This window comes from Calonectris borealis, chromosome 13 (assembly GCF_964195595.1).
Source record: "Calonectris borealis chromosome 13, bCalBor7.hap1.2, whole genome shotgun sequence".
Lineage (NCBI taxonomy): Eukaryota > Metazoa > Chordata > Aves > Procellariiformes > Procellariidae > Calonectris > Calonectris borealis.
The window spans coordinates 19,874,716-19,902,188 of record NC_134324.1 but is presented as its reverse complement, the minus strand read 5'-3'; the positions used below and the strand labels follow the sequence as shown (position 1 = coordinate 19,902,188).

Sequence of the window (27,473 nt, the reverse complement as noted above, 5' to 3'; positions counted from 1 at the left end):
CTTCATTCCATTTTTGAGTTATTTCAGAATCATCCAGGCATGGCTGAGGCTTAAAAATAATCGTTGACCAGAAGGAAGGATGCCTCAGTATGCAAAGTTTCCTAAACAAACAGCACTGGTTTCCCGTGGGTTTTAGCACCGCGCTCTGCCTCATGCACTGAGCTCAGCAGGCAAAGAAGTACAAAGGAATTGGGCCCCATGTATTTTTGACTTCTGAGCTCCCACCGTGTTACAAAACCAGGGTTTTTTGGGTTTTGGTTTGGTTTTTTTTTGTCAACAGGATGGCTTCTGATTCTGAGGGCTCCTAACCCACTCCAGACGGCCAGGCAGGTGTTGCAAGCTCAGTGTTACTGGGGCATAACGAGCAGGGTCAGGAAAGCAATTTATGACATGTCACCACTGGAGGCAAACGTGGAGAAATTACGTTTGGAAGGAAGCAAAGTTGAGGTCAGCAACTATTTTTCAGGGTCAAAAATAAAAGCCAGAAGTTCTCATGGGTGGTTGCTTTTTTCTTCATCTTCCAGTCCTGCAGTTTCTTTGTTTGAACTCAGCCCAACCTTATCTTTCATCTCCCTTTTTCATATCGAATATATCCAGGTTCTGAGGATGAGTGAGTGACAAATGGGGACAGGAAGATGATTAGTCTAAATATGTAACCTTCACCTGCAATGGTGTAGCTTTAAGCTGCTAATTTCTCACTTTTAGCTACCATGTATTTATTTGTTGTTGCCTTTTCAAGTGTAACAGCTGAGAAGATGCTTTTAGGGGTAATCTTCATACACATGGCATCTAAAAAGACTGCTAGCAAGACAGCTGGGTTTTTTAAAGCTGATACAATGTGACATTTCTCCCTGGGCTGAGAGGGAAGCCTGGACACCAGGAGATTTCTCTGATGGAAATGTCAGTGCAGCAGAAACGCAGCGAGACTTGCATGAGGAGCTCTAGGCTGGCTCACAGCTAAGCCGTGGGGATGAAGACTTGTTACAAACTAAGAAACAGGGAATTGCAGATTCTTTGAAAACTCTGTTTTCTTCAGGATGTAAGTGCGGATTTAGCGCAAGCCTCTGCCCCCCCACCCCAAAGCCAAGTGCATTTAGTGGTGCGGTGGGAGCGCTTCCCTCTCCCCTCCACCAAAACTCCCTGCCTGCGTTGGGGCTGGACGGAGACAGAGCGGGTCTGGCTGGGTGACAGACATAGCGAGGTCTCTGAAACGCTGACATCTCTCTTGCAGCTGAGACACGGCCGTCCTTCTTCAGTGGGGTATTAGAGGATTTCGCCCGGAGGAAAAGGACCTGGGGGTGCTGGCTGACAGCCGGCTGAACATGAGCTGGCAGTGTGCTCAGGTGGCCAAGAAGGCCAACGGCATCCTGGCCTGTATCAGGAATGGTGTGGCCAGCAGGAGCAGGGAGGTGATCGTGCCCCTGTACTCGGCACTGGTGAGGCCGCACCTCGAATCCTGTGTTCAGTTTTGGGCCCCTCACCACAAGAAGGAGATGGAGGTGCTGGAGCGTGTCCAGAGGAGGGCAACGAAGCTGGTGAAGGGCCTGGAGCACAAGTCTGATGGGGAGCGGCTGAGGGAACTGGGGTTGTTTAGCCTGGAGAAGAGGAGGCTGAGGGGAGACCTCATCGCGCTCTACAACTACCTGAAAGGAGGTTGTAGCAAGGTGGGTGTTGGTCTCTTCTCCCAAGTAACAGCGATAGGACGAGAGGAAATGGCCTCAAGTTGCACCAGGGGAGGTTTAGATTGGACATTAGGAGAAATTTCTTTACTGAAAGAGTGGTCAGGCCTTGGAACAGGCTGCCCAGGGAAGTGGTGGAGTCCCCATCCCTGGAAGTATTTAAAAGACGTGTAGGTGAGGCCCTTAGGGACATGGTGTAGTGGATATGGTGGTGTTGGGTTGACGGTTGGACTCGATGATCTTAGAGGTCTTATCCAACCTTAGTGATCCTATGATTCTCGGTGTCCCAGGTGGCTGTGCTTGTTTATTTGTGTTCTGACAATCTGCAGAATTACAATGAACTACATCCTGCAAGATCTGCTAATAGTCCCCACCTATGAAATAAACAGAAGTCTCAAATATTTAAACTAAAGCATTGGATTATCAGTTTATTACCAGTAAAAGGCTTTATCAACCTTAAGGAGTCTGAGTCACACTTCTCCTCTGATGGGATTTTTTTTGGCAATGCTGGCTCTAGGAAATAATGATTAGGACTGTGAAGCTCAGTCTTTTGTTAACTCTAGGTAGGATGGTTTGCTTAATTAAAAACAGATAAAAGGAAGTAAATTGTATGTAATGCAAATTCCACCCATGCAGTTCCGTGCTAGAAGGAGATGGGTAGAGTTCAGTAGATAGTTACTCATGTGACAGTTACATTGCATTGGTAGAAATACGTAAGGGAGAAAAGTCCTTATGCATCATTTTTTACGAAAGAAAACGGAACAAAACCTTCTGTAATATTGTGGGTGTCGTACCTTCTTCGGAAGCAGTGGTATTTCTGAGGCTGAGTGAAAATAAGCAGAGTTCACCCGCTTCTAATGTGGTCGGTGGAGCATTTCCTCAATTATGCATTCCCCACATGCACTGAATAGGGGAGTTTACTCATTTTTTTGGCTTAGCATTGTATTGTTCTAAAATACCTTGTACTGACTGCTTTCAAGGGGCTGGGCTAGAGACCTTATTGCTCTGATAAATTCCTGCAATTCCTATGTGCCTAAGAGCATCTCAGGGCCATTCTTGATCAATGGACGTCCTTCATTAAAGCTGCCCAGGGGGAAGAGGAGGAAAAAGATTTTAATAAAACATCTGAGATTCTCCATTGTGCTGAACATTATTGGAAAGTGTAATGTGAGACAATGACTGAAACTGAGGGAAACCACCTAAGGTTGGGCTCACAATCAACTGAGCAGTATTTTTTGTTCTGGGATGCACGTGGGAGTGAAAAGCCATCGCTAGGGTCAGAGCTGCTGTCTTCCAGCCTGCCCCTTGGGGCCTGCCAAAGCTGCCCTCGCTGGTGGTTATCGGTAGGCACCAGCTGCTCATCGTTGTGTCTGAGGTGGGAAGGGCACCTCGTGTCATGTACAGCCCTCGCTGAATAGAAAAAAATCTGTGTAAAGTCTGTGATTAGTTACGCTTGAGTAATTTTAGCATTTGGAGATGGGTGAGACTAAACCAGCCTGGTATTGCCAGAATTTGGCCTTGACATTCCCTGTGTGTTGGTAACAGATGCATTTATTCATAGAGTGCTCTGGGAGACCACAATTGCCTGCTTTGTTTGAAGTTATTCTTTATCTTATCAGCTGTCTCTTATCCGAAGGCCATTTCTATATAACTTAGTTGCTTAGGAGTTTTTTTGGGTAGGAACAGTAGACCTCTATTCTCGCCTTTCACTGGGACAAGTCAGACAAAATATCATTGCAGGCAGTGCAGCCACAGCATTTTTAGTGGAATAGCTTTTCAGAAAACAATTATATTAAATATATTCTCTGTTATCCTAGCTCACAGCTGCTCTTGGTCTGCGAAGGACTAGACAGTTCATAGCTACAAGTAGCATATTGCAAATTAAGAGAAAACGGTGCACCTTGGAAGAGCTCTCATGATGCTGTGGAGTTTTGCTTCGCAATGGCTAACCAAAAAGCAGGTATTTTATATATTTGACGATGTTATATGTTTGATGACATCTCACTCGTGACAGTGAGAGGGGAGATGTGACCACAGAGAGGGAGAAAGAGGGTTAGTGGTGTGACTGCGGCCACAGGCAGAATATACCTGCGTGGGGATGTCTGCTCTTCAGCCATGTGCCTTTTCAGTAGGACAGCCCTTGGCTGCCTTAGAAGCACCTGAATTTCAGTGTGAAGGTTGCACACTGACTGCACTCTCTGTTATCCAGCAATTTAATGCTTTAAGAGTGATGTTTGTAGGCTTGTGCAATACCGTTCCTATCTATATTATTGCACCTTGAGGGCTTTTCCGTGTGTAAAAGGGAGCACTTACATCAGTTGAGCTGCCACAGGTCTAAGTAAGACTCTCACATCTGGCTCCCTTCTTCTGCGGCAGCCCCATCAGCTCGCGGCTTCCCAGCCCAGGACTGCGGTTTCTCTCGGTGACTGCGGTTGGTGCAGGCTGCAACCAACGGCGAGCTCCTGCGCTGGGTAGAAGCTGGGGTTGCACTGCTCCCTTTCTGGCTGCAGCCGCAGCACCGGGCTCAGGGCGGGGAGACATAGTCCAGCCCCCATGGATAGGAGGTTTTATGCTGGTTTTCAGCCCATCCCTCCCAAAGAGAAAGACCATCCTATAGGTTGCTTTTTATTTCTTCTCTGCTGGTAAAGGAAGTCCATCAAATGTCATAATATTTTGCCTATGAGCATTATAATGGCTGTCAGTGTTTTGCCTGTAAAATAGTGATGGCAATACCTTTGCATATTTCATGGTACTGGCAGCAGAAGAAATAAGCTGGGAGGAAGAGTGGGGCTGGATCCTCCAGCATGAGACAGGGAGAGGCACAAGGCTGATCACAGACCGTACAGTTATGGCAGTTTTGGTGCTAAGTCTTTCTGGTACTGCTAACTACAGCATATATTGGCAACTGTAGTATGACTGTGGGTGCCAGGACCACATCCGTCATTCTTAATACAATGCTACTCTTGGTTTTGACCTGCCCTACAAGAGCTACCTTGACTAATAAGGGTATTGGGAAGTGTCCACACATTGTAAAGCAAAAGGAGGTTATTTCCTTACATTGTGACAGGATATGTGATAAAGATGTATGGACAGAGGCAAGCAGCCTTTCCAGCTTGCTGCTATTTTCATCTGGCTACAAATAGCCTGGTAAGATCAGTATTATCTGTTCTAGGTTTTGTTATGTTTTGGGTAGGGATGTTTTCATATCTTTATTACATGGACCTATGTGCAACTCTAGGTCTCAAAGGGTGAGGTGGGTCTGGATAGCCCTATGCTGACCTGGGTGATGAAACTGGGGTGTTAAATACTGTCATCATATGTGGGTCCTGACTACCAAATTGGTGGGTTGAAGTTCCTTTAGGAACTTCCTTTGCATGCAACGCAGTGTCTAGTCGATGAAATCTGCTTGGCTGGCGGTGTGTATTGTTAATCTGTGCACATCCCAGCACTGAGGAAGACGTGCAGCATTGGGAAGGAAAGGTGCACGCTGAGAAATCGGAACCAAGACTGGAGTGCCCTGCAGATGGTCTATAGATAATTCTGTCTGTAGGCAGATGACAGCAAGAGCACTGAGCTGGTACTGTGCGTCTGAGCAGTTTGTGCTCGGGTTAGTTATGAAGAGCATTACCATAGTCCTGTTTTGAGCTGGAGCTGAGTTAAACCTCCCAGAAATAAAAAGAAAATGCAGCACAAAGAAGGTGGCAGCCCCTTCAGCATCTGCCTTTCCAAAAGGGGCTATGTTTCATGCTTACTAGGCTAAGCAAGCATGTAATTTTCACCTGATAAAACTATTTGAAGGAGAGTTACTAAAAAAACCAAACAACTCTCCGAACAACACCCTTCTCCACTGTAATAAAAAGAAAAAACTTGAGGAGAGATAATATATTAATTCAGGCGAGAGGTCTGTAACATAACTTCTTTCATAAATAGCTCTTACTTCTGCAGAAACCCTACCTGGGATTAGTCAAACTATTTATTTTGGAAAGCACTCCAGAACTACACCTTCTCGAGCTTTTCCTTGAGGGCGCAGCTGCATGCCCATGACCTGCGTGGCCAGCAGGCTCCGAGTGAGAGGAGGCTGGACCGTCGGCACAGGTAATTCGGTTGGTTTTGATCACATGTGTGGGGACACGCTGCAAAGCGCCGAGGAACGAGGAAATGAGCATTGTCCAGGCTGCGGGCTGTCTGAACGCGCTTTCACTCGGTGTGCCCCAACACAGATATGCTCCCTGTGAGAGGATGTTGCGTGCTGCTGAGGAAAGGTTGGTGTTTATTTGCCCCTTCACTTTAGGGGTTGGATATTGGGTTGGTGCTAGGGGAATGCATGTCATACCGCCGCTTGATGCTTTGCTGAAGGGGGAAAGGGGCAGTTCTGGACAGGTCACAAATTTCCATCTCTTGGCTGGTGTAAACGGGAGTCGCCCTGGACCTGTGCTCAGCACCTGGCCTTTCCCTGGCTGTCAGCTCCAAAACATGTGGGACTGCTGTTCTCCCTGAGTGGCACTGCTCTTTGCTGGTGCACAGTCCAAGCAGCTGGCAAAGGGAAGGTTTATTCCTTTTATTAGTATTCGTCTTAGCTTTTCTGCAGGTGATCAGAGCTCTCCTCTCTCCAAGGGGTTGGCAGAGCTGTTAGCTGTGCCCCGTGTGAAGGCTGGCATTGCCTGTCTTCTCCTGGCTGCAGAGCTGCAGCTGGGCACGGCTTACACCACCTCTCCTGGCACTGCAAAACCAGTCTCGGAGGTGAAGATACCAGGGGTTGCAGCTGTTGGGAAAAGCCTTTTTGCACCTAAACACTACTAAGCAGTTCTGTAGTAAGCGAGATGTGGGGCAGGGAAGGGGGTGAGGAATGATTGAAGCTCCCTGAGTAACACCTGGAATGAGCAAACTATAGACTTCCTTCCTCTGGAAGAGAAACCGTGGCTGTGACACAGGTCTGCAAAATGAGCGACGTGGAGGAGGTGAATGCGGAGTAATCCTTACTGTGTTTTCTGATAAAACGCTTGGGGATATCAAATGAAGCAAGCAAGTGGTGGGTCAAAACAAAACAAGAGCAGATATTTTTGTATTTAAAGCATAGTGAGGCTGTGGGACTGTGGGGCTTTGAGGATATTGCAAATGCTTAAAATTACTGAGAGTTCAGAAAGTAATTAGAAAAATCTGTGAAATGCAGAGACATTGCTCCTGCTTCTGCACCTTGCAGGAAGCTGGAGCGCAGGACGGCTCGCTGTCCTCTCTCTAGCCATATGCTGTTAGCCCTTCTTGAAGATAGTGTGTTACAGGGACCTTCAGTCTAGCCGTGTATGGCCTTTCCTGTATTTTTAAACTGGACACTGAAAATCTGTTGGGAGACAAGATGCACACATCCCAGTATGCTGTTTTAACAGAATAGGTCTCACTTCTCCGCCCGTGCTCTGGGTTTGACAAGCTGCACAGCGGCGTAACACACTGTCACGGATCTTCTCCGGTGATCAGAGCATTTGCTTCTTCTTGGGGTGGTGGCCACAAGAAATCAAAAGCTATCGCAGTAAGAGATGCATCCAGTTATCCACACGATAGGTCATGCTTCTGCTTGTCTCCACACCCCCTCCACACCCAGCATTTGTCAACACGGCTGGGCGTGCGAGTTGATCTCTGTGATGTTCTCTTCCCCAGAAAAGCAGTTAGAGGGAGGAAAGTCCCTTGAATGTCTGGTGTACTCCTGTGCTCAGATTTATGATCTTTCCTGTAGCCATGATAATCCATTTTGCCCATCTGCTTTGTCGTGACAAGTGGCAGGACCCGGCAGGGCTGTTCCCCTTGCACTGGGGCATTGTGGTGCTGCAGCACCTGAGAGCAACCTGAGTTTGCTCTGCAGGGTTTGCACCAGTCTTTAAGCAGATGCTGCTAATCCGGACACAAACAATTCACACTCTCGCGACTCTCTGTTTTGCTCCTGTTGCCAGAGAGCAATCCTGACCGAGGAGGGGTCTCCCACCGGCAGGGGGGAAGGAGAGTGCAACTGCCTTTTTGCTTGTCACGGTTTGTCCAAAACCAATTTGGATTATGTGCAATCTAACGAAGCAAATCAAAGCTGTGTGGTGCTGCTTAAGGAGTGTAAGCGTGAGCTCTAGAATTAAGCAATCTGGGGGAGCGGGCGATGATTAGGTACAGCGCAGTGTGCCAGCCTGATAAGATACTGTACATGTCAGTTGATTTTTATCCTTAATCTATTGTGCTTGCAGACCCAAGTAAACAAATAACACACTCCTCCTTATCGCTGCGTACCTCAGTGGTTAATGGTGGGGTTCTCCTCTTTCAAGCCTTTGCAGCGGCCGAGATGCGCCAGCATGGTGCAGCCATCAGAGGCTGCAATGCCCAAGTCGTACAGGGACAGCCCCGTGGCCCTGGCGTGTATGGAGATCATTTCCCAGCCTTGTTCACTCCTGCAGGCCTGGGTCAACAGCTTTGTAGCTCCTGAGACTGCCAGCAAAACCTCCAGGTGGAGCGGTCACTCCCACGGCTCACTTTCCCACAGCAAGTGCATTAAGTGGTTTGATTTTTAACTATTTAAAATAAAAGGAGGAGTTGGCTGTTTGGTTTCTGTTAACCTTTTCCTTCTAATGTAACTATTCCAGTAAGATAAAACATTCTCAGGGAAAAAAAGGCTCTTTACAAAGAAGTAGCCTTTATCCTTTTTCTAATTGACTACCATACTAACGAATAAATATGAGTCTTTGCTGAAAATGTTTTCTGAAGTACTTTCAGCCCACATGTCATGGGTTTGTTAAAAATAAATAAAAGTTCTAGAGAAGCAAATACTGTGAAAACTGTGTCCCTAGATACTTTTTTAAAAATAAAATCTGTCCCAGAAATTTCTGTAAATGTCTTTGTAGAAGCAGGAGTGTACCTGAGAGCCAGAGAGAGTAGATGGTTGGAACTAAGTGTGGAAGAGCCATGCCAAGCTGGAGAAAATGTAGGTTTAAACAGTAGAGATTCATCAGGGCTTTTTATTACTGTTTCTGTTTTAACTATTTAGAGTGGTATCGATAGTTTCTCAGATGATAAAGGCTGTAATCGTAGAGTGACAAGCACAGCCGTACTTGGCTCAAAGAAATAAGCATTAAGGTCATATGCTTGTTCTTTCTTCTAACATGTTGTTACACCATTAGAAAAAGGCAAACATTTGGGAATGTATCATCCATAAAATAATGTAAATCTGTGAAATGATGTCAAATGAGCAAAGTTCAGCTGAAATGCTTGTGCTCGACTTTGGATACGCCAGTTGAAGGAAGAGGTGCACCATGTGGAGACAGTCCAAGGAGGAGTGACAAAAATGATGAGGACCCCAGCTCTGAGGAACCTGAAGGAGCTGGGGTTGGTTAATGTGGAGGCTGACGTGTAAAACCTGTGAGGATGGCTGCCAAGGGAGCATGCCCATGGCAGATAGGACGTGCTGACATCTACCAGGGAGATCTGGGGTAGGCAATAGGAAGAAGTTGCTTGCTGCCAGTGAGCTAAGCACTGAAATAGGTGGCCCCGGGAGAGCTGTGGTTGCCATCCTCAAAGGGGCAGATTAGACAGACAGAAAGTAGGGGTGATACAGGCCTTGAGGTTAGAGAATGGGCCTGATAACCTTCAGATCATGTTTGCCATGAAAGCTGGGATTTATTCATTTTTAATGACCTGACTCCCAAGGCTGTGGCTTTGGGAGAAAAAGCCAAGTATGATGAAACCCACAGTCACCTGACGGGCTTGGAAACAGTGGAAGAATCCCACCTGGTGAGCTAGGAACTGCCTACATGGACACAAGCAGAAGTTCTGCTCCCTCGGAGGTGTGCCTTATTGTCCTCAAGTTGGCCAGGAGAGAGGAAAAGGAATAAAGTAGTAAAGCAATGCATGATTTACTCTTCCTCCATGCCCTGCAGCCTCTGGCCATTTTTGGTGTCTGTGTGACACTGAGTGATCTGCACCCGTACTGTTTGAATAGCAAATATCAGTGCAGCATAAAACAAAGTGCACGCGTTTTAGAAAATGAGCAGCCTCTGGTATTTTAAAGCATAACATGCAGCAATACCACTTGCAGGTTGCTGTTCTGTCATTTTCCGATTGCTTTACAAAGGCTGGCTGCTTGTCCTCGGTCTCATTTAGGGCAGGAAGAAGTGAGGAAAAGAAGAATGGAAGTAAAAAGCAAGCAAGCAATTTGGTAATTTATATGCATATTTTGCTGGTAGCATGCTGAGTCAACTGTTTACCTGTTAGTAGGAAAGCAGCTAAAATAAAATATTGTCTTGGTGAAGAGCTGTAGGACGGGGAGGAAAGTAGGGCAGCTTGTTTTGGAACTTGTGCTGAAGAACAAATAAAAACCTCCAATGTACACATTCGGTTACCATATGTCGTGCTTATCATAAAAGGCATCTCGGTGTTATTTCTTTGCAGGAATGCTTGAACTCCACGGAGGCAGACTTCCCCGCTGAAGAAAGCGCATGCCAGAGGTGCTGGGGTTGCCGTTGGTGAGACGAGCTTTCGTGCCTGTTGAGGCAGCTAAGGCGGGCGGCGAGCTCGCTCCTTCCCGTGCTTGCCTGTTTGATTGACGTTGGCTTCCAAATTGCTGCGACTGTGCCTGAAGAAAAGCGAAGGAGCCTAATTTTGCTGAGAGAATTTTCCTGGCAGGGGAAGGCATGCAGTGCAGAGAAATGTGCCAGTGAAGAGCCTGGAAGTGCAAGTCCAGGTGCTAACGCAACTTCCACCCAAGCCATGCTGTTGTGAAGTCCTTTTTCTCCAGCCGCGTCTTGCTCAGCGCACCGGGGCGGGCTGCACAGGGGCTGCCCATGGCATTGCGGCAGTCTGGGCTGGATTAGTTCCTGGTGTGTCATTGCTTCAGCTGTCTGAAGAACTGAAGAAAATTGCAGGGAAGATGTTGGACTTGAGCTTCCTGACCGAGGAGGAGTATGAGAAGCTGATGAAGGTTCTGCAGAGAGATGCAGAGCTGAAGAAGAAAGATGGGGATCGCATCAGGTGAGAGAGCACACAATAACAGCAGGACGTGAGCTTCCCCTGGGGGGATTTTTGTACTTCTTTTAGAAAGGGGAGTGTGTGTGTGTGTGTGTGCAACAAGGAGAGATGCAGGCTGCAGCAGTGCTGTCCCTTCTTGCTCAGATCCTGACGGATCTTTTCATTGTACCTCCTGCTTTCTCAACGATCCTGCTGTCGCTGTTATCCTCTCTCTGCAGGATTGCAGGGCTGGACTCTCCTTTTGAGTTAATCAGCAGCCCTCAGAGACGCCAAGGGCAATAATCCCTTTCCTGCTCTGGGGAGGAAGATGCTGATTTCTTGGTGTCAGAGGTCTGAGCAGGGGAGTAGCTGCTACCTTGTTTTCCTCACTCGGTAGCACAGAAATCCCGTAGAGTGTTTTAAAATAAGACTTTACATCCCTATCTCTGCTTTGTGTCCCTCCGGTGCTCTTTGAGGTGGGTGTGTGTGCAGCATCCGTAGTACGGGCAGAGAGGGGCAGTGAGAGGCTACGTGATCTGCCAAAGGTTTGCGGGCAGCCGTTTTAGAGCCAGGAATCGCTCTCAGTTCAGCTCACTTGCCACTGGCCATCCTGGAGCTCAGGTCTGGTTGATCGGGATTGCTTGTTGCTGCTGTCACTTTTGAAATGCCAGCCATTAGACCATCTGGGTTGACAGTATGCACCAGGCTCAGGAAGCTGGCACCAAACTCTCCACGGCAAGAAACGAGTGGCTCAGTGAGTGTGGATGGCACCGTGCCAGTTTACCCCTGTTAAGGATGTGAGTCTTCGACTTGCTGTTGAGCCAGAAAAGAGTAAGCTCCATGTAGGAGGGATGCTCAAGGCTTGAAGGGGGAGTGGGTAGCTTTGCAGCAGGCTCTGGGGAGCATACGTGCCCTGGCCTCTGCTCGGGGGTGTGAGCTGGGGAGACTGAGAACTGGTGGTGGCACGCAAGCAGATTGGGCTTGAGGGGTATGTGTCTGCATGCTCTTGTATCTCCCCTGAATTGAAACAACATTTCAAAAAGGTTTTATCTTTTTTTTCTTCTTTTTTTTCTTTTTCTGAAATGCAGTAAAATTTCTGCTCTGCAGTGGAGGTTTGGGAAAAAGAGTGTTTGGATTATTTCAGTTTTGTTTCACTTCTCTTTGGAAGCTGTTGCACAGAAGGCTTTAATTTGGGAGCAAAGTGAGTTAGATCCTAACTGGGGTGGTGCCAAGTGCCCCTTGCTGTTGGCGTGGCTATATGCAGTAAGACCTTTAGTGCAAGTGTGGACATGTTTGGCTCCAACACAGCCTGCCTTCTGGGGGGAATGAAGTCAATGGCTGGTGTCAACAGACACTGATCTGGTGTCAACAAGATTAAAAGATATTCCTACATCTCCTCTGGCTCAGCACCTCGAGACCCTCACGGGGGCAGATGCAGCCCTGATCTAGATGGGAGCTGTGCAGCTCCCTGGCTGTCAGTCCTGCTGGCCCCCCCCGTACCTGCAGGTTATCCCGTACCTGCTCCCTTCTGGCCTTTAGGCAGCCAAATGTGACCCTTCGAGGCTCCACAGTTATCTGGGGTTTTGCCCCTTCTTCCTGCTGAGAATTGGACTGAGGTGGGAGTTTCCTTCGGCCTCTCAGGTCTTGCAGGGACCCTGAATTGTGGTGAGCTGTGGGAGGCAATGCCAGCTGGAAGGCGGCTAATTCAGCAAGCTGTGGTGTAAAAACAAAATAACCGGAGGAGGGTTAAAAGTACAGGCTAGCAAACACAGCACTGAGGGGTTTAGGTGCCAAAAACCAGCCCTGGGTGTGCCCGAGTGAGTTACACTGGGAGAAGCTGTGCTCAGGAAGGAGAGCTAACTGTTTGAGTGCCAAAATTGGCATGGCAGGAGGAGCAGGGAGAGGTGCAGTGTCCGGGGAGAATGCTGCTGGGACAGCTTTCTCCCCTAAATAACATGGTTTATTTGCATGGTTTGCATCAGATTTGATGCAAAAGGCTTTGCCGCTCATAAAGAGATTAATAGATAAATAAAACGGAGAAGTGCAAGACCTGCAAACAGCCCCACCCCTTCCCAAACCCTCAGGGTTGCAAAGCAAATGGACAAATCTCCTTGCCAGGTGACTCTGATTTGATTCGTAAAATTTGGAAGAGGTGAAGACCTGTATTTACAAGGTGCTGTTCCCATTTCAGAGAAAGAATAAATCAGCTTTTGTTTTAGTGCTGGTTTGGCCCTTGTGATTGCAGAGAATAATCTCTGGATCCTTCATACTATCAGACAGGTGAACCGAATGGACAATTGTTATGAAGGTAGTTCAGGGGAAGTCAAAACCTTGGAGATCTTTTTGGTGTGTAATGTTCTCATTGACTTTCAGGCGGATACAAGGCTCCATCAAGGATGAAAAGAAGAAGAAGTTTGTGACAGGTGAATGGTTTTCGGAAGTGAAGGCAAAACGGTTTCAGGAAGACTTAGAGGGGCCAGATCTGCTTCGGGCATCGATTAGAAGGAAAAAAGGCAAACTAGAAAGTAAGTATGTTAGTGTGCATCTTAAGAAAACAAATCAATGGACCAGAAAAAAGTGGTCAAGTATGTACTGGAAGCCTGTTGGGGACCAGCCTTTGTGTTGGGATAAGGAGATCCTCAGCTAAGCTTTCAGTACTAGAAAAAAATACCTGATTATCAAAATCAAGGCCCAAAGAAAAAATTACAGTGTGGCAGAGCACTAAGGCAAAAGCTGTTTACCAGCTATGTGCAGTAAGTGCCTTTTCACCACTTCAGCTTCTTTCTTCCAAAATGTCTGTGTGTCAGAGGTCACTGGTATCATTTCTTGTCGTAGAAGCAACAAAAAAAAGGGGTAATGTAGGGCAGTTTCTGGCATCAAACCGATATGTGTGGATTAAACACCCCCACAATTCCTACAGTGGTCTGACAAAAACAGCCAGCCGGCTGCTTTCGCAGGCCTCCAGGGTGATGGGGTTCGTCCCATCTCTGCAAAGGGATGGGGTGCCTCTCTTCTCCTGGCAAGTATTTGCCCACTGTGAGAGGGCAATGATGGTCCATGCCTAGCTTTTTACATGGGAATAATTCCAAGGCACAATGTGGTTTTCAAAGTAAAAAGAGCTTTGGGGCCAAGTCTGAACGGTATGCAGCCTGCTGTGCCATAGTGTAAAACAGATCAAATCAGATTTGTCGGCTCAGGGCAGAGAAGAGGAAAGATCAGCCCCGTGTGAAACGAGCAGGTCTGGGCTTTGAGTCCCAGTGTAACCAGCCTGGAGCTGGCACTTCGTGCTGAACATTTGTGCAAAGCAGAACTGGGGGTGATTCACATCCAGTCCTCAACATGAAGACAGGCCAACCGACTCCGCAGCAGGAGGGTGGGATTGCAGCCCAGTCTCACATAACATCCTTGATTATTTGTCAGGGTGGGTAATCACAGACACTCAGACATGAGTGGTGAGTTACTGGCTGCTGCTGCTCTGGGGAAGCCATAGCCCTGGTAGACAGCTCTAAGCAAAGTCTTCCATGGCCTCTAGTATAAGGACCCTATAACTTTTTGCAATAAAGGCTACTCATAGATAAAGGGTTATCTTCCATCTGTCCAAAACTCAAATGTCATCTCCACCAGTTCAGCCCTCTTTCCTGGGCCCAGCTGCCCGTTCCTGCTGTGGGGTAGCAGCAATATAGATCACTTCTTTGTTTGGTGGGCCTCGTTGGCCAGGACATCTCTGTAACATTAATTGCCTGGGCTTAGTATACCCCTCTTAGCTCCACATTACTTAGATGCATTCTCAAAGCTAAACGCTGGCTAGGGACTTCACTAACGGAGCGACTCCTTTTCTTTTTGCTTTTTACTTATCCTTGACAACGCTCATAACTTAGCATAGATTCATTGGAGCCTCTGATGCAGAACTGGCCCATCATATTTCATTTGAAGTTGCTTTTATTCTTGGTATTAAGGATTCATGATGTCATTAAATTTACTATTTTATCATCCCTCCAGAATGCTAAAACATGTAAAACCTTTTCCAGCTCGACAGAGTTGTTTGGCCATTTCTGTAGAGCATGTTCTGCTTCTTGAGGATGTGCATTTGTGCTTGCACCCTCTTTGCATGAAGAGACGGACGCTTCAGCAGCCCCTCTGCTGGGGCCCAGGTCAGACGAATGCTCTGGCATCTGCAGCCCAGCTAGCAGCCAGCAATGAATTGGATTCATCTGCCTTTTGCCTTGCCAGGGGCATCAGCACCCTTAGCTTGCAGCCCATTTCAGGAAAGCAAAATTTAAGTACTGTTGGTTTTAGATTTACCTTCTACCGCTGATGTGTGCGTATGAGATGTGGTCTCAGGTTATCATCTAAAATAATCTCCTTATTAATATAGCAGTAATATGCAAGTTATGTCTTTGCATGTGAATTACGTGACTAATGCTGTTTTAAAAAGGAAGAAGCAAATGTTACTAGATTACTATAGTAGTTACGTTTAGATTTAGCCCTCTTAATTTCTTTTTCAGCTTTTTTTCTTCCCTTTCTTTCTCTTTTTCTATCTTCAGACTTATTTTGGTAAAGCACGGGTATAATGTGACTTTATTCCTTCCTCTTACTTTTCCCACTGCCATATTACGGCACTGGTGGAGGAGCAAGATTCTGCAGCGAATATTTTCACCTTGCTGTTGCCTATTGCGTGCTCAGCTCCTGCAGTGGTTACTGTATAGATTGGTCCCTTCACACGATTAGGGCAAGCACTTCTCTCACCGACTTGTCAGCAAGAGTGTTGCACCGGTGAGAGCAGCGCTTGGCCTATCAGGGAACAAGGGTGAAGCCCCTTTACAAATGGTTTGGCTGTGCAGCTCACGTTCAATCTGCAGTAGATGAGAGAAGGGCCTTTGCTTGCCATCTTGACACCTTTTTCTCTTCTGGAAAGATTAGAGTTGTTCACCTTCTGTCAGCTTTCAAGGTGACGAAGGGGTGCGTGTTCATTTAGCCAAATCAGTGTAACATGTTCGTGACTCCAGGGCTGTTAATCCTGATTTAAGTCTTTGATGACTGTGTTACAGAGTGAAATGAGAAAATTCCTGCACGGAAAAGCCCCGCTGAGGTAATTGCTGGCATTCTCCTTGCACGGTAAACAGGCTGAGGAGGGGTGGAAATTCGTGCCTGCACAGGAAAATGCCTAGTGGCCTTTTCTGGAGAAGGGTTTTAACCTTCAGAAGGGAGGGTTGCGTGGATCCCTAAGGGTCTTCACAGTTGGTATTGATTGGTGAAAACACTAGTAATCACCAGTAATATAAATCTATAAAATAGATAGATACCCTATATTTAAACTACAGCCTGCAGAGCAGCACAGATGGATGAATTTGGTGATAACTTCTCCTTGAGCTTGTGTGCAATGGATCAGAGCTAAAAATCATCTAGGAGAGAGACCATTCTATCCACCCGCTGAGGCAAGTCACCCCGATGGCACGGTTAGCTGTGCTTTCCCCAAGCGTTGAGTGTCTTTGTAGAGTGATAGGAAATGAGTAAAGCAGCAAAAGTGTTAGAGCAGGAGTGGCTGTATACATATGTATATAAATATATGTATGGACAAGTTAAACTGGTCAGGCCACTACTAATTTCTGTTGGAATTTGCTTCTTATTCTGTCTCATCCTAAAGTTAGCAAGGGCATTTTGCTTGTCGTGATGGATTATAATGTACTAATAACCTGTTTGTGGCTATAGAAGCCAGGTATAGCTGTGTCAGTGGCTAAGCCATTTTGAAGGGCAGTGATTTGGACAGGAGGAAGCGAACACCTCCCGCTGCCTCTGCCAGCCGGGAAGGGGGGAGCTGTCTGTGGGGGAAGTGTCAGTGAAAACCAAATATGACGCAATGCCTTTGGAAGTGGAAGTGAGGTGAGAAATGAATGCGGTTGTTGATTGTCAAGGTCTTTCCAACCATGACAGGCAGAGGGAAAACATGGGAGCTCTGTGTTTGGTTCCTCTACTTCCAGAGCAGCTACCTGCTGTCATCTCCTCCCTTGGGTCTGGGGCAGAAGAGAAGGACGTGGCTCACTGTATAAATAAACGCTCCTTAGCCTGCCTTCCCGTGCCTGCACGTGATGTGGCCTGCACATGCCACCAGCCGTGCCACAGCTTGTCTCTCCCGGAACGATGTTCAGTGATGCTTTTTGCACATCAACATTTACGTGGACAAAATGCAGTCCCTCTCTCAGAAACGTGCTCTCTCGTTCTCACACAACCAGACTCCTGTCTTCCAGCAGGAGCGACTCCCCGACTTCCCACTGCTGCGGAAAGCACCGGACCACCCAGCTGCCATCTCATGCATCTGCCAGACGCGTGGTCCTAACGCAGACAGCCCCGAGCAATGCCTGCCGTGGTCCCCTGCACCGCAGGGCCAGGCGCTGGGCGGGGAGAAAGAGTTGGGACTGCAGCACTCTGCTCCGTGGGGATGCACAGGCAAGGGGGAGTGAAGCTCCATCTTGGGATATCCCCGCTGTCCGCGGGCTGGCTGTGCTGGTGCTGGATAGCACCACACGGGCAGCACCAGCGTGACGTTGATATCACAGCCCATCCGTAGGACTGATCTGCTCCTGGGCTTAGTGCAGTTTTCTAACCAGATAACAAGCGAGGCTATATTATTTAATGTCACATCTGAATCCTTTGAGCCTCTGATTCTATTGTATTGTGTAATGAAATATGTCCTAAAGAGATTTGGCAGTGTTTATAACAGGTAGATTTACTCTTTAAAATAGACCTAGCTGCATGTGAATAAATACGTGCGGATCTCGTTGACCAGACTAAGCTTATTTTTTCATTGCTGTTTGAGAATTTAATCCTTTTGGTTTTGCAGTAGCAAGAAAGCCTGTTTGCCAGCAAAACGTCTAATGCGACTTCATACCCTGTCAGGCTGCTGTAAAGGTTACCGTCTTCTATTGTTTTTTCTGTAGGGTCTTCGAGAGCTTAGAAGACATAGCTGAGCCTTGTGCCAGTAAAAATAACAGGGATCTCCTCATTAACTGTATTGGCCTCCTCCTTTGTTTGCCAAGATCGGATGACTTTGAGTCAAAACAGGAAATGGCTGAATTTAAATCCTGGATCGGATTAACTTTATTGACAGCTGCGGCAGTGTCCTGCGAGGGTTTCCAGTGATGCAACAGCTCCTGGCGCGAGCCAGGCGTTAGGCAGCTCGCTTTGATATCTCGGACCCGTGGGGCCTGGAGGTGCCTTTGCTGCGTGGGCAACACTGCCCCAGGGCCCCCCCATCTGCGGGGGCAGCAGGCAGAGCCCCCCGTCAGCCATCTCCTGTTAAACCCGCAGGGTCTGTGCTGTGGGACTCATTTAACAAGCCTTTTCTTTCCGCAAATAAACCACACTGACTATTTCAAGTTTAAATAAATGTCATTTCTCAATCGTCTCTGTTATATTACAGATGAGGTCAACGAGCGCATCCAGACAGGCCTGGAAAGCAAAGCTGCCCCGAGTCCTGCCTTCCCCGAGCGTGCTGCTGGCGCAGGAGAGGAGAGGTAACTGCCGCTGCTCCTGCAATGCTCTGGCTGCTGCTCTTACTTCTAATGAAAATTGAATGCTACCTGTTAAATCCCGGTCTTTAACTGAGTTTCCAAGACTCAGTAATAGCTTATATAGGATATTTTTAAAATCCTTTTTCCAGGAATTGTCTGAATATCAATCCTCCCCTAATAACTGAGTGCTAATGTGCTTATCCCAGAAAGGTCTTTTCCTGCATGATTTGATAAGGGGTCAGTAAAATGGAAGCTGTCTCTAATGTCAGGATATTCTGGTTAGTTTTTCAAAGTAATGATGGTTTTATTTGTTTAATTTTTGCCATGGAGCAATACTAACAAAATGAACTGTTGGAGGAAACTGCTCATTTCCTGCTGGTGCCAACCTCTGTGTCCAGTGCTCAGCACTCTCCATAAAGGCTTGGTAGGATTTCACGTTGTGCTGACTGAGCAGAAACACCCACTAAAAGCACTCCAACGAGCAAATCAGTGACCTCACTCAATATTCGTGGACTATGGAGAAGCGATTAAAATATTCACATATTCATTTATTGTTGCTCCCTTCTCATTCGCATTTTCTTGTCAGCAGAATGAGGAATTGTTGTTCACAGGTGGCAATTGCTCCAGTTAAATATTAAATATGGGCCTTGACACTTCCAAGTGTAGCTGATCATTGGGTGTTGCTTAATGAAGGATCCAGTCAACAAGCCCGAGATGCTCCTGCTTTACCAGCCCAGCGATGGTCCTAATGGGGTTTTTTCTGGGTTGATTAAATCCTGAAAAGCTTCCTTTGTTTTTCTCATTCAACCCTAAGCACAAAGCATTGTCATCTGAAATCTCACCAGCTTGACTGCTGTTCTCCATCTAGAGAGCAGCCACCACTAGACACTCCCAAAGATGGTAGAAACAGTCAGGTAAACTGCCTGCGATATGTGTTTTCTTCCATTTATTTACCAGGAGTTAGTAATTAACTTACATTTCAAGCATGAAGATTTATATCCTGTACTATAGTTTTGCCCTAACTATTGTTGTCATAATCATTCCTGAAGTTTCTAAATCCTCCATCAATCTGGTTATGCCTTTGTCCTGAACTGGGAAGTGTGGCCTGTTCCTTCCTGGGCCATAGCATGGAAATGGATCTCCCTCCTGCATGGCTCTTGGGCTCTTCTGGCACTGCTGCTTCCTGTGTTTTTCCCTACAGTTTTCTCCCAGAAGGGGAAAGTCTGAATAAACCTAGAAGTTAACACCATTGTTTTTATTGAACAAGTTCTGTACTGACTGCAGTGGGAGACTTGTCCTTACTCCAAGTTCAGGCCATTTAACATGTTCCCCAGTCCTTCCAAGCAGTAACGGAGAAAATAAATGAAGGCACCAGCTCTGGACAGCCTTATATTGGGCTGGGTCAGTATATAAAAGTTGCAAAGTAGTTGAGCAGAACTGAGATGATATTGAAGACTTCTTGATCACCCTAACAGGCACATCACTACCATTGATCTCCTTGCTCAGGTGTTTCTCCTCTCCCACAGATCCAGCACACCTGCTCTTGATACCGCAGAGGAGCATAAAATCTTGCCAAAACCGAAGCCGAGACTTTCTGTCCTGCTGTCTGCATCACACAAGGTAGTATAGGCACAGCCTCTGCACTTTGTTTCATTATTCCTTGGACTTTCATACAGTCTGTACCTGCCGGCAGGGGCTCCACAGACTGCCTGCCCTGGTGTCTGTGCTCAAATAAAATACATTTTTCCAGTCTTGCCAGTTTATATACACTGATAGGGTTTGTTTTCTGCTCAGAGATCCAGTATACACGATGTCTCTTCCTCAGAGAGTGACACTGGAACAAGTCCATTTGTGGCTGCAACGAACAGCTTGCATTTGTCTAGAAAAGGTAAGGTTTTTGTTCAGTGAGCCATTGGCATTTTTGTTATTCAATATTAAACACCAAGAGACAAGATGCTTTATTTGTGTGTGTACAAATAAATAACAAAGAATATTTCTTACCTTGGCATGTAAGAATGGGCTGCCAACATTTGTATGAATTATGCCCAAGGCAGCAGGGACCAAGAAAAAAAAAATCCAATGACTAAGACTTCTCCTGGCTCTCAGTACGTTTTAAACTGAGTGCTTGGCTCACAACTCCTTAACCCACAGATCCAAGTTACTTCCCTTTCCTGCCTTGAATGTATAGTGTATTTTTGGTACACAGCAAATAACCAGTAGGAAAGCTGTCAAACTGAAAGCAAAGCTGCAAACAAATCCCCAACTCACAGCAACAATTTAGAGCTCAGCGGATTTTTGCCACGTCCTGTTGCAGAGAGAAGGGCTGGGGTTTTCAGGGCTTTCTTCAGATGGAAGGAGGCTTGCTAGAGTCTCAAAATGGGGAAGAATTAGGAACATATTGGTGGTTTCTGGAAACTCCCTCTGGCTTTCCTTTGAGAAGCTGCAGCCCAAACCTTCCAGGGAAATAGGATGTGATGTGGGGGGACAAGCTGTGAGTATTTGTTGTCGTTGTAGGTCATGGAGTATCTCCATTGCCCACCAAGCTTTCAGAGGATGCTGTGCCTCAGCCCAGCAGTGCAGCTGGAGGAGAACCTGTTGATGTGGCCACTGGCACCACAGCGGGGGCAAAAATTCCACCCGAAGAAACTTACGCTCCCAGCAAGATACCAGTTAAGAGGAAATCAAGCAGAACCTTCGCCAGATCTGAGCAGTTTGTGAATCACGTGGGGCCAGCAGAGAACAGCCTCGCAAATAGAAAGCTGCTGGCAAGCCCCAAACCACTGACTGCACAGGGGGAAAACAGCCAGGCTGGGAAGCAAGGTGTGAACTATACAATCTCATCAATGAGTAACAAAGAGGAGGATATCGGCCTTGATCGTGAACACTTCAAGAACTTGAAGAACTTCTGGGAGAAGGGAGCAGACTCTGTGACAGTGGGAAACGTGCCGGAGGACCCGAGCTGGGTGGAGGCAGACGGTAGGCAGTTCAAGCTGTGCCGCTTGCTCTCTGTGCAGTCTGGGCAAGGCCAGAACAGCGAAGAAAAACCTGGCGTCTTCACCAAAACAAGAACCCCCTACAAAAGGACAATAACCTTGTCTTCTAGTGAGGAAGAACCAAGCTATGTAGCCCCTGCAAGGAAGGGCTCGGTTTCTGTCATTCCCAGATCCACATATGCCAAGAGCAAAGGCAGCCTGGTTACAAGAAATAACTCGCTGAGTGAAAGCGCTGGGAAGCCGCCGGTGCCAGAGGAAGAGAAGGCGGCACAGCGCTGCTCGAAGAAATCCAGATTGCCTGTGCGAGCGCCTTCCGTCAAAATCGAGTCGCCTACCAAAGAAGTGTCTGGCAGCACATTTGAGCCAGAGACGCCTACAGATGAGTTTATCGTGGCAGAAGAGCGCAAGCACACAGCGAATTCCCTGGCGAGCAGGGTGGAGATACTGATTGAGCCTGTGCTTACAGATGGTGAAAACGATGATGAGAAAGAGGCAAGATTTGATTTGGGCGCTCATGACAACATGGAAATAAATGGAGAGCTACCTGAGGAAAAAACGTGTGAGTCTTCAGACAAGCAAACACCCAGTGAACCAGCCAGGGAGAGAGAAGCCGTTCAGGGAACGGACTCAGCTGTTTACTCAGGTACTGAGGGCTGTAACCGCCCCCTGTGAAATCCCAATAGAGGGTCATCCCTAAGCCTGTTTTCTTCCCTAGCCCTTCTGCATTTTGCACATTCATTTGTCCATTTATCCTATATTGCAATTTGTGCGGAGTTAGCATGTGTGAAATGTGTTTAGCACACAGCTCTGGAAACAAATCTTGTGTAGCGCGGTGCAAGTGTAAAAGGGGGCAGTGCCATGTTCCCTTGCCTTCCTCCCCGCTACCAGCCCTCCTGCCTTACCTGCAAGCACCTCAGCTCGGGACAGCCTCCACTTCTTTAGCGCTACCTACAACAGGTCACAGGAACTTACTTTATTTCACTCACTGGGAAGACTGTACTTTCTTCAAATGTGGGGCTGGAGGAATTCTTTGTGGTGGTAGGGATAAGTCTGACACAAATAGAAGAAATAAAGCGTGAAGCAAAATGTTTAATAAATACATGGGCTGTTAGGCTACCTTGATATAGCCACTGGCTGTCAGTGTTTAAATGACATTTTGGGTCTTTTGGGAAACCACAAGTGAATTTGGATATTAAACTGCAATCAAAGTGGACTGAACAAGGAGTCTGATCTTTCTGGGTTCTGATACCATCTTCTCAACCATGATGGTGTCAACGATAAAATATCACCACTTTATCGGTCTCTCTCTGGGTTTGATGGGCTCTTGTAGTGACTGTTAATGTGAGCAAAAGTTATTGTTAACTGGAGTTCCTTTTACATGTGGGCTCTGATTGCCCACAGCTCTGCTGTCTGCCAAGCAAAGACCTAGGAAGAGAGAGCTCACTATGCTCTTTTTCCAAATTTCCAGTCCTCATGTACCTCGGTAAGACCTATTCGAGAGGATTTTCCATACACTCATCCGATCTTGGCTTATTTCCTACCTCTTATAACATTTCTATGAAAATCCTGAGTTGCACTTCAGGTAAACATAAATATTTCCTTTCTATACCAGATCATTCTTATATTTCTCAGGTTTTATGCCTTATTATTACATTCATTTCAGGATGATATTAGCAGATGGCTGTGTTCCACTGGAAGCTCTTTGCAAGTGCTGGTCTGTTCTAGGGACTGGGTTAAACTAGTGTTTACATTTCCCATCATAGTGTGAAAAGTTTTTCTCAGGGAGAGACATTTAAAGCGCACAGATGATTTGAAAGCAGCCCTGTGTAATGTAACTGCAGTGTGCTCTAAGCAGAGTGAACAAGCCAGGAAAGACACACACACGCGTATTTGTTGACACACTGCCCATTTGTGTTTGTTTATTTACCGTGTTGATTTGGCTTTTCATGTATTCCAGAGGAAGATGGGGATCATTCTCCTGCTGCTCAGGCATTGGCCCGAGCAAATAGCATTAATCTTGCAAAGAGCATGGTGAACATTTATACAACCACAGAGAGTGAGTAATATCTTTCTTTCTCCTTTTTGGTTTGCATTCCCTGAAGGTAATATATTATGCCCCAGTTCTGCATCCATGGTGCTTCTGTGCATGTACCAGGCAAGGAAAATGACATATTGTTTCATTATCAAATTAGAGAGCTTAGAGTGCCTAAAATTTAATTCAGAGCCAGGAGATTGCAGCTACGTTGATGATATGTTACTCAGTGTCTTCAGCAAAAAACACAAGGGCTTCAAAGAGTTGGCAAGAGCCTTGTACCCGTCTCTCCTCTTCCCCCACCGGGTACTGTGGGAGCTGCATGGCAGCCTGCACAGTGGATTAATCGGAGGTGCCAGAGCTTGCACCCAGCGGGCGAGTCGTGCCGCAGACTCGTCACACACTTACTGGGCTTGCAGTGCCCAGCCTGGGCCTCTCGCCTCACCCAGAGCAGACCCCGCTTGCTGGCCTCATCTCCTCAGCTACCAGCTGGGACGTACTTTATGGTGGCAGTTTCTGTCTGAGAAACCAAGACAAGCTAAGGAGAAGGCATCCAAGAAAGCAGCAGAAACCTGAAGAAGCGCATGGCCAAGAAACCTGTCTGTGCCACCAAGAAGCCCAAAAAAGCAGCAACCAAGGAAGGGGGCCTGAAGGAAGGCAGCAGCAGCCTTTGTGGCCAAGAAAGCCAATAAAAGTCCCCAAAAGGTGAAAACTGGCAAGCCCAAGAGGACAGCTAAGAGCTTGCCTAAAAGCAAAGCGGTAAGGCCAAGGCTGCCAGGACTGAGGTGAGAAGGCTGGGAAGGCGATGCCCGAGGAAGGGTAAAGCCGCTTAGAGGAAACGATCAAGCCTGTTGAAGTAAGCCCGACCCCCGGTTATGAGAGGGAGGAGAGTCCCCTTCGGGGCTGTGTCGAAGGCAGCCTGCGGGTGGGACGCGCTGCATCGCCCTGTGACTGTGCCCACCCCTCCGGTAGCCTCGTGCCAAGTGCATGCCCCGTCGTATGGTGCAGCAACGTATGTCATACAGCACGGCGGCTTGAAGCTGCAGGCCCTGCATGCGGCCTTGCCGTTCAGTGACGTGGTCTTCACACAGGCGGCCAAGATTTTAGCCTCCCCTTATTAAAGCTTATTTAGAGGCACAAACTTCATCCTCAGAAACCCTCCTCTTACTTGTTTGCAGTATAACAAGTAGTCTGTGGAGAGGGCTAGATTTAACGCTTTGCATATGTTTGGAAATAAAAATAGTAAATATCATATAAAAGGTAAATCATATAAAAGGTAAATCATATAAAAGGTAAATCATATAAAAGGTAAATCATATAAAAGGTAAATCATATAAAAGGAAAATGCCAAAGAAGCTCTTGGGCATTTTGAGCACTGAAGAATGTATCGTCATGGCTAACATGCTGAACAAGTGTGTGTATGTGCATGCATGTTTATGCACATATATCTTATGTAAACAAGTTCTTCTGGGATGAAGATAGTCATCTTCAAGGGAGTTATTGAGAAAAGATAAAGATAGAACAAATAGATTTTATTTAGACATTTAAGCAGTCCACTAACCATCTTTCTAAGTTGAGATGAAGCTTTCTGAATTTTTTCATGTAGATATCAGGCTATTGTCCACCTCTGTCTAGCAGAGTGTTTGAGAGGTGTATGCAATGGTGAAATTACAGGTATAAATATTTTACAGCTCTTTTGTACAGGGCAATATGCTACGAGATGAAAATGTGAGTATGTTTGGTTTCTTTGACAAGGAGGCAGTGTGTGGTTTTAGTCTAAATTAAATCTACGCAGAGGAAGTGGTGCAAACAAGATACACATCCTTAGGCTAATAAGAGAATTAAATTGCCACTAGAGGGAGTTTGCACACTCCCACTCGTTGAACAAAAATACATTGAAAATAGCTTTAAGATGTTAGATAGCAGTTTTTGTCTTGGGGAGGGTCAGCTTCAATGGCAGATGACAGAGATGGGGCAAGTGGGTGATACTTTGGTGCCTCCTACAAGCTTTTCCTCCTTCCTTGTGCCCTTAAACAAAAAGGTGACTTTCTTAAATTTTCCTGACTCTGACAAGATATCTTGATGCCTTTTTTTGTTTGTACCTACAGCATACAATAAACCTCATTTGATACCCCATCAGTTTCTTGAACCTGAAAGAGTCAAAGAGCTGAGCAGATCCTCTCCTCTCCTGTTGTCGGAGGTAGGCTAGATGCCAGAAATGGCTGGAATAATGTTCTCAGCATCCCCTGAATGGCAGTCGGTTTCATAAGAGTGTTTCTTCTGGACACCGACAGTACTGGCTCTAGAGCATGCCTTGGTTATGTCATAAATAAATGAGAAAAGCCTTAAGAAAAAAGCCCCCCAAAACCAAGACCAACCCTTCTGTCCTGGAGGAGTTTTAGTGTTTCCTTCTGTCTCAAACCACACTGTTCCGTGCCCTTCCCAAGAGCCCAGGCGGTTGCATGCAGCTCTGTTTGGAGGCAGTTAATGATGACGTTCGCTGCTGGTCAGAGGGAATGCCTCTGGGGAGACTCCTTGCGCTCTCCTTCACTCTCCTAACCTGATCGCTGCTTAATGGGACTCTGCTGAGCTATTGGTTTTTCTCTGTACTGTTGCAAAATGCTCATACGGCAGAGCTTAAAGATGCTTGTTATTTTCTGAGCAGACTGAATCAGACACGGCTTCGGAAATCAGCTTCCAGTTTAACAAGCACAAAAAGACGCCTAGCGTTGGCAGCCACTCGTCCGACATGGCATCTGTCTCCTCGGTAGGTATTTAACGCGTACATCTTGCTAGATAGGGTTTCTCAGTCGGATGCAGTGACACTGCATTTAGGCTGATACTGATGATGTGGCCTCCAGAGTATCCTGTTGGTTTCTGCATGGTACGTTATTAAAAGAATGGTGACGATTAATTACTTACTTGCGTTAAAGGAGTGTCTCCAGGTACCATCTCAAATTAGAGACCCACTGGGTCGTTGTTAGAGAAATTCACAGTAAGCAATAGCCCCCGCTCCGAAGCGCGGATGCTCTGAAGCCTGGCAGTGTGCAGGAGAGAGGGGGTGGCCTTTTTCTGGGTGGGGAAATGAGGCACACAGCGATTAAGTGACAGGTTTGTGGTCCAGCTCTGAGAGAGCTGGGACTGCAGACGGGTGCCCTCTGCAAGCTCATGCTTCACTTTATCAGCAAATTTGAGGGAACTCAGAGCTGGACAGCAAAAGCGTGAAGTAGAGCTTCAGCTTCTAAGGAAAGCTGAAAAGGGCTGAGCGTGTTTAGTTGAGCATTTTTAAAAGATTCCTTAGAGACAGTGTTTTGTGGGGGGCTGTTTAGAAGTGCTTGAATTTGCTGTATTACTGTTATAGATATCTCCAAGGTGTGTATGTGAGATTTAAAGAATATATGTGAAGCAAAGCTGTAGGGAGAGATCATGAATGTAGATAAATATGTTAAAAAAACCCTTGAACCTTGGGGCACATGAGTCCTCCTCCTAGTCTGGTGAGTCTGGGGACCACAGGGATTCTTGAAAACGTCGCTCAGGATTCTCTGCTGGGGTGAATATCCTGATGGGGCGGTAAACGCAGTTCCAGGGACTGAGAGGAGATGTTTAGCAGGTTCTTGTAGATTATAATAGAATGGCGTTCAGAACCAAAAGAAGTAGGGGAAGACAGAGAAGAATTGGGTTAATTACTAGGAAAGTTTTTTTCATAAATGTTCATGACTGTACCACAGAAAAGTGCCAAGAGGGTTAATTATTTGCTTTGTAAACAGCATTAGCTTTTATGTTATCCTGTCAAGAACCATGAGTGATTGGTGCAATAGAAAATTCTCTCATCTTTCTAGAGCTGTGTTTTGTTTCTGCTTCATCACTTTCCACCAGTGAAAGTCAAAGCCTTGAAAAAAGAACCCCAAGGCCTCGTGGCAAATGCAGTTTGTTCTGGGAAAGCAAGTGACTCTTGGGTACCTAGCTCCAAGATTTATACCTATAGTCATTTTACTGTGCCGTTGTGGCAAGTAGGGGCACATAGGCTGTCTGTGGTGGGACAGTGGCTCCTCAGGACAGGAGTTATATCTATTTCTGTTTTGACAGCTCCGTGCACATTGTGAGCAAGCAACAAGATAGTAATAGTTTTTCCTATATTTATAGTCTGATATGGTTCTTACTAGCCTATTTTAAAAATTGATTGACAATTGTGTGACTATATCTACCAGAAATAATAAGTTTATATACAGATAGTTCAAGTTCTTTCAGTATATTTGTTTCTTAGTGATGAGACTGGGTCAGGATAGCAGCT

At 46.5% G+C, this 27,473-nt stretch overlaps 1 protein-coding gene across 1 annotated transcript in view; it reads left to right on the top strand.

Annotated features, from left to right (window-relative positions):
* Nucleotides 1–27,473, top strand: part of LOC142087786 (synaptotagmin-like protein 2) — an 82,699-nt gene that overhangs the window by 44,405 nt on the left and 10,821 nt on the right. The window contains exons 2-10 of the mRNA XM_075162399.1: nucleotides 10,095–10,673; nucleotides 13,023–13,174; nucleotides 18,067–18,160; nucleotides 19,684–19,777; nucleotides 19,952–20,045; nucleotides 20,672–21,793; nucleotides 23,108–23,206; nucleotides 25,291–25,382; nucleotides 25,848–25,949. Of these exons, the coding sequence (XP_075018500.1) occupies nucleotides 10,573–10,673; nucleotides 13,023–13,174; nucleotides 18,067–18,160; nucleotides 19,684–19,777; nucleotides 19,952–20,045; nucleotides 20,672–21,793; nucleotides 23,108–23,206; nucleotides 25,291–25,382; nucleotides 25,848–25,949 (1,950 nt within the window). The 5' untranslated portion in view covers nucleotides 10,095–10,572. The remainder of the gene's footprint in view (nucleotides 1–10,094; nucleotides 10,674–13,022; nucleotides 13,175–18,066; nucleotides 18,161–19,683; nucleotides 19,778–19,951; nucleotides 20,046–20,671; nucleotides 21,794–23,107; nucleotides 23,207–25,290; nucleotides 25,383–25,847; nucleotides 25,950–27,473) is intronic.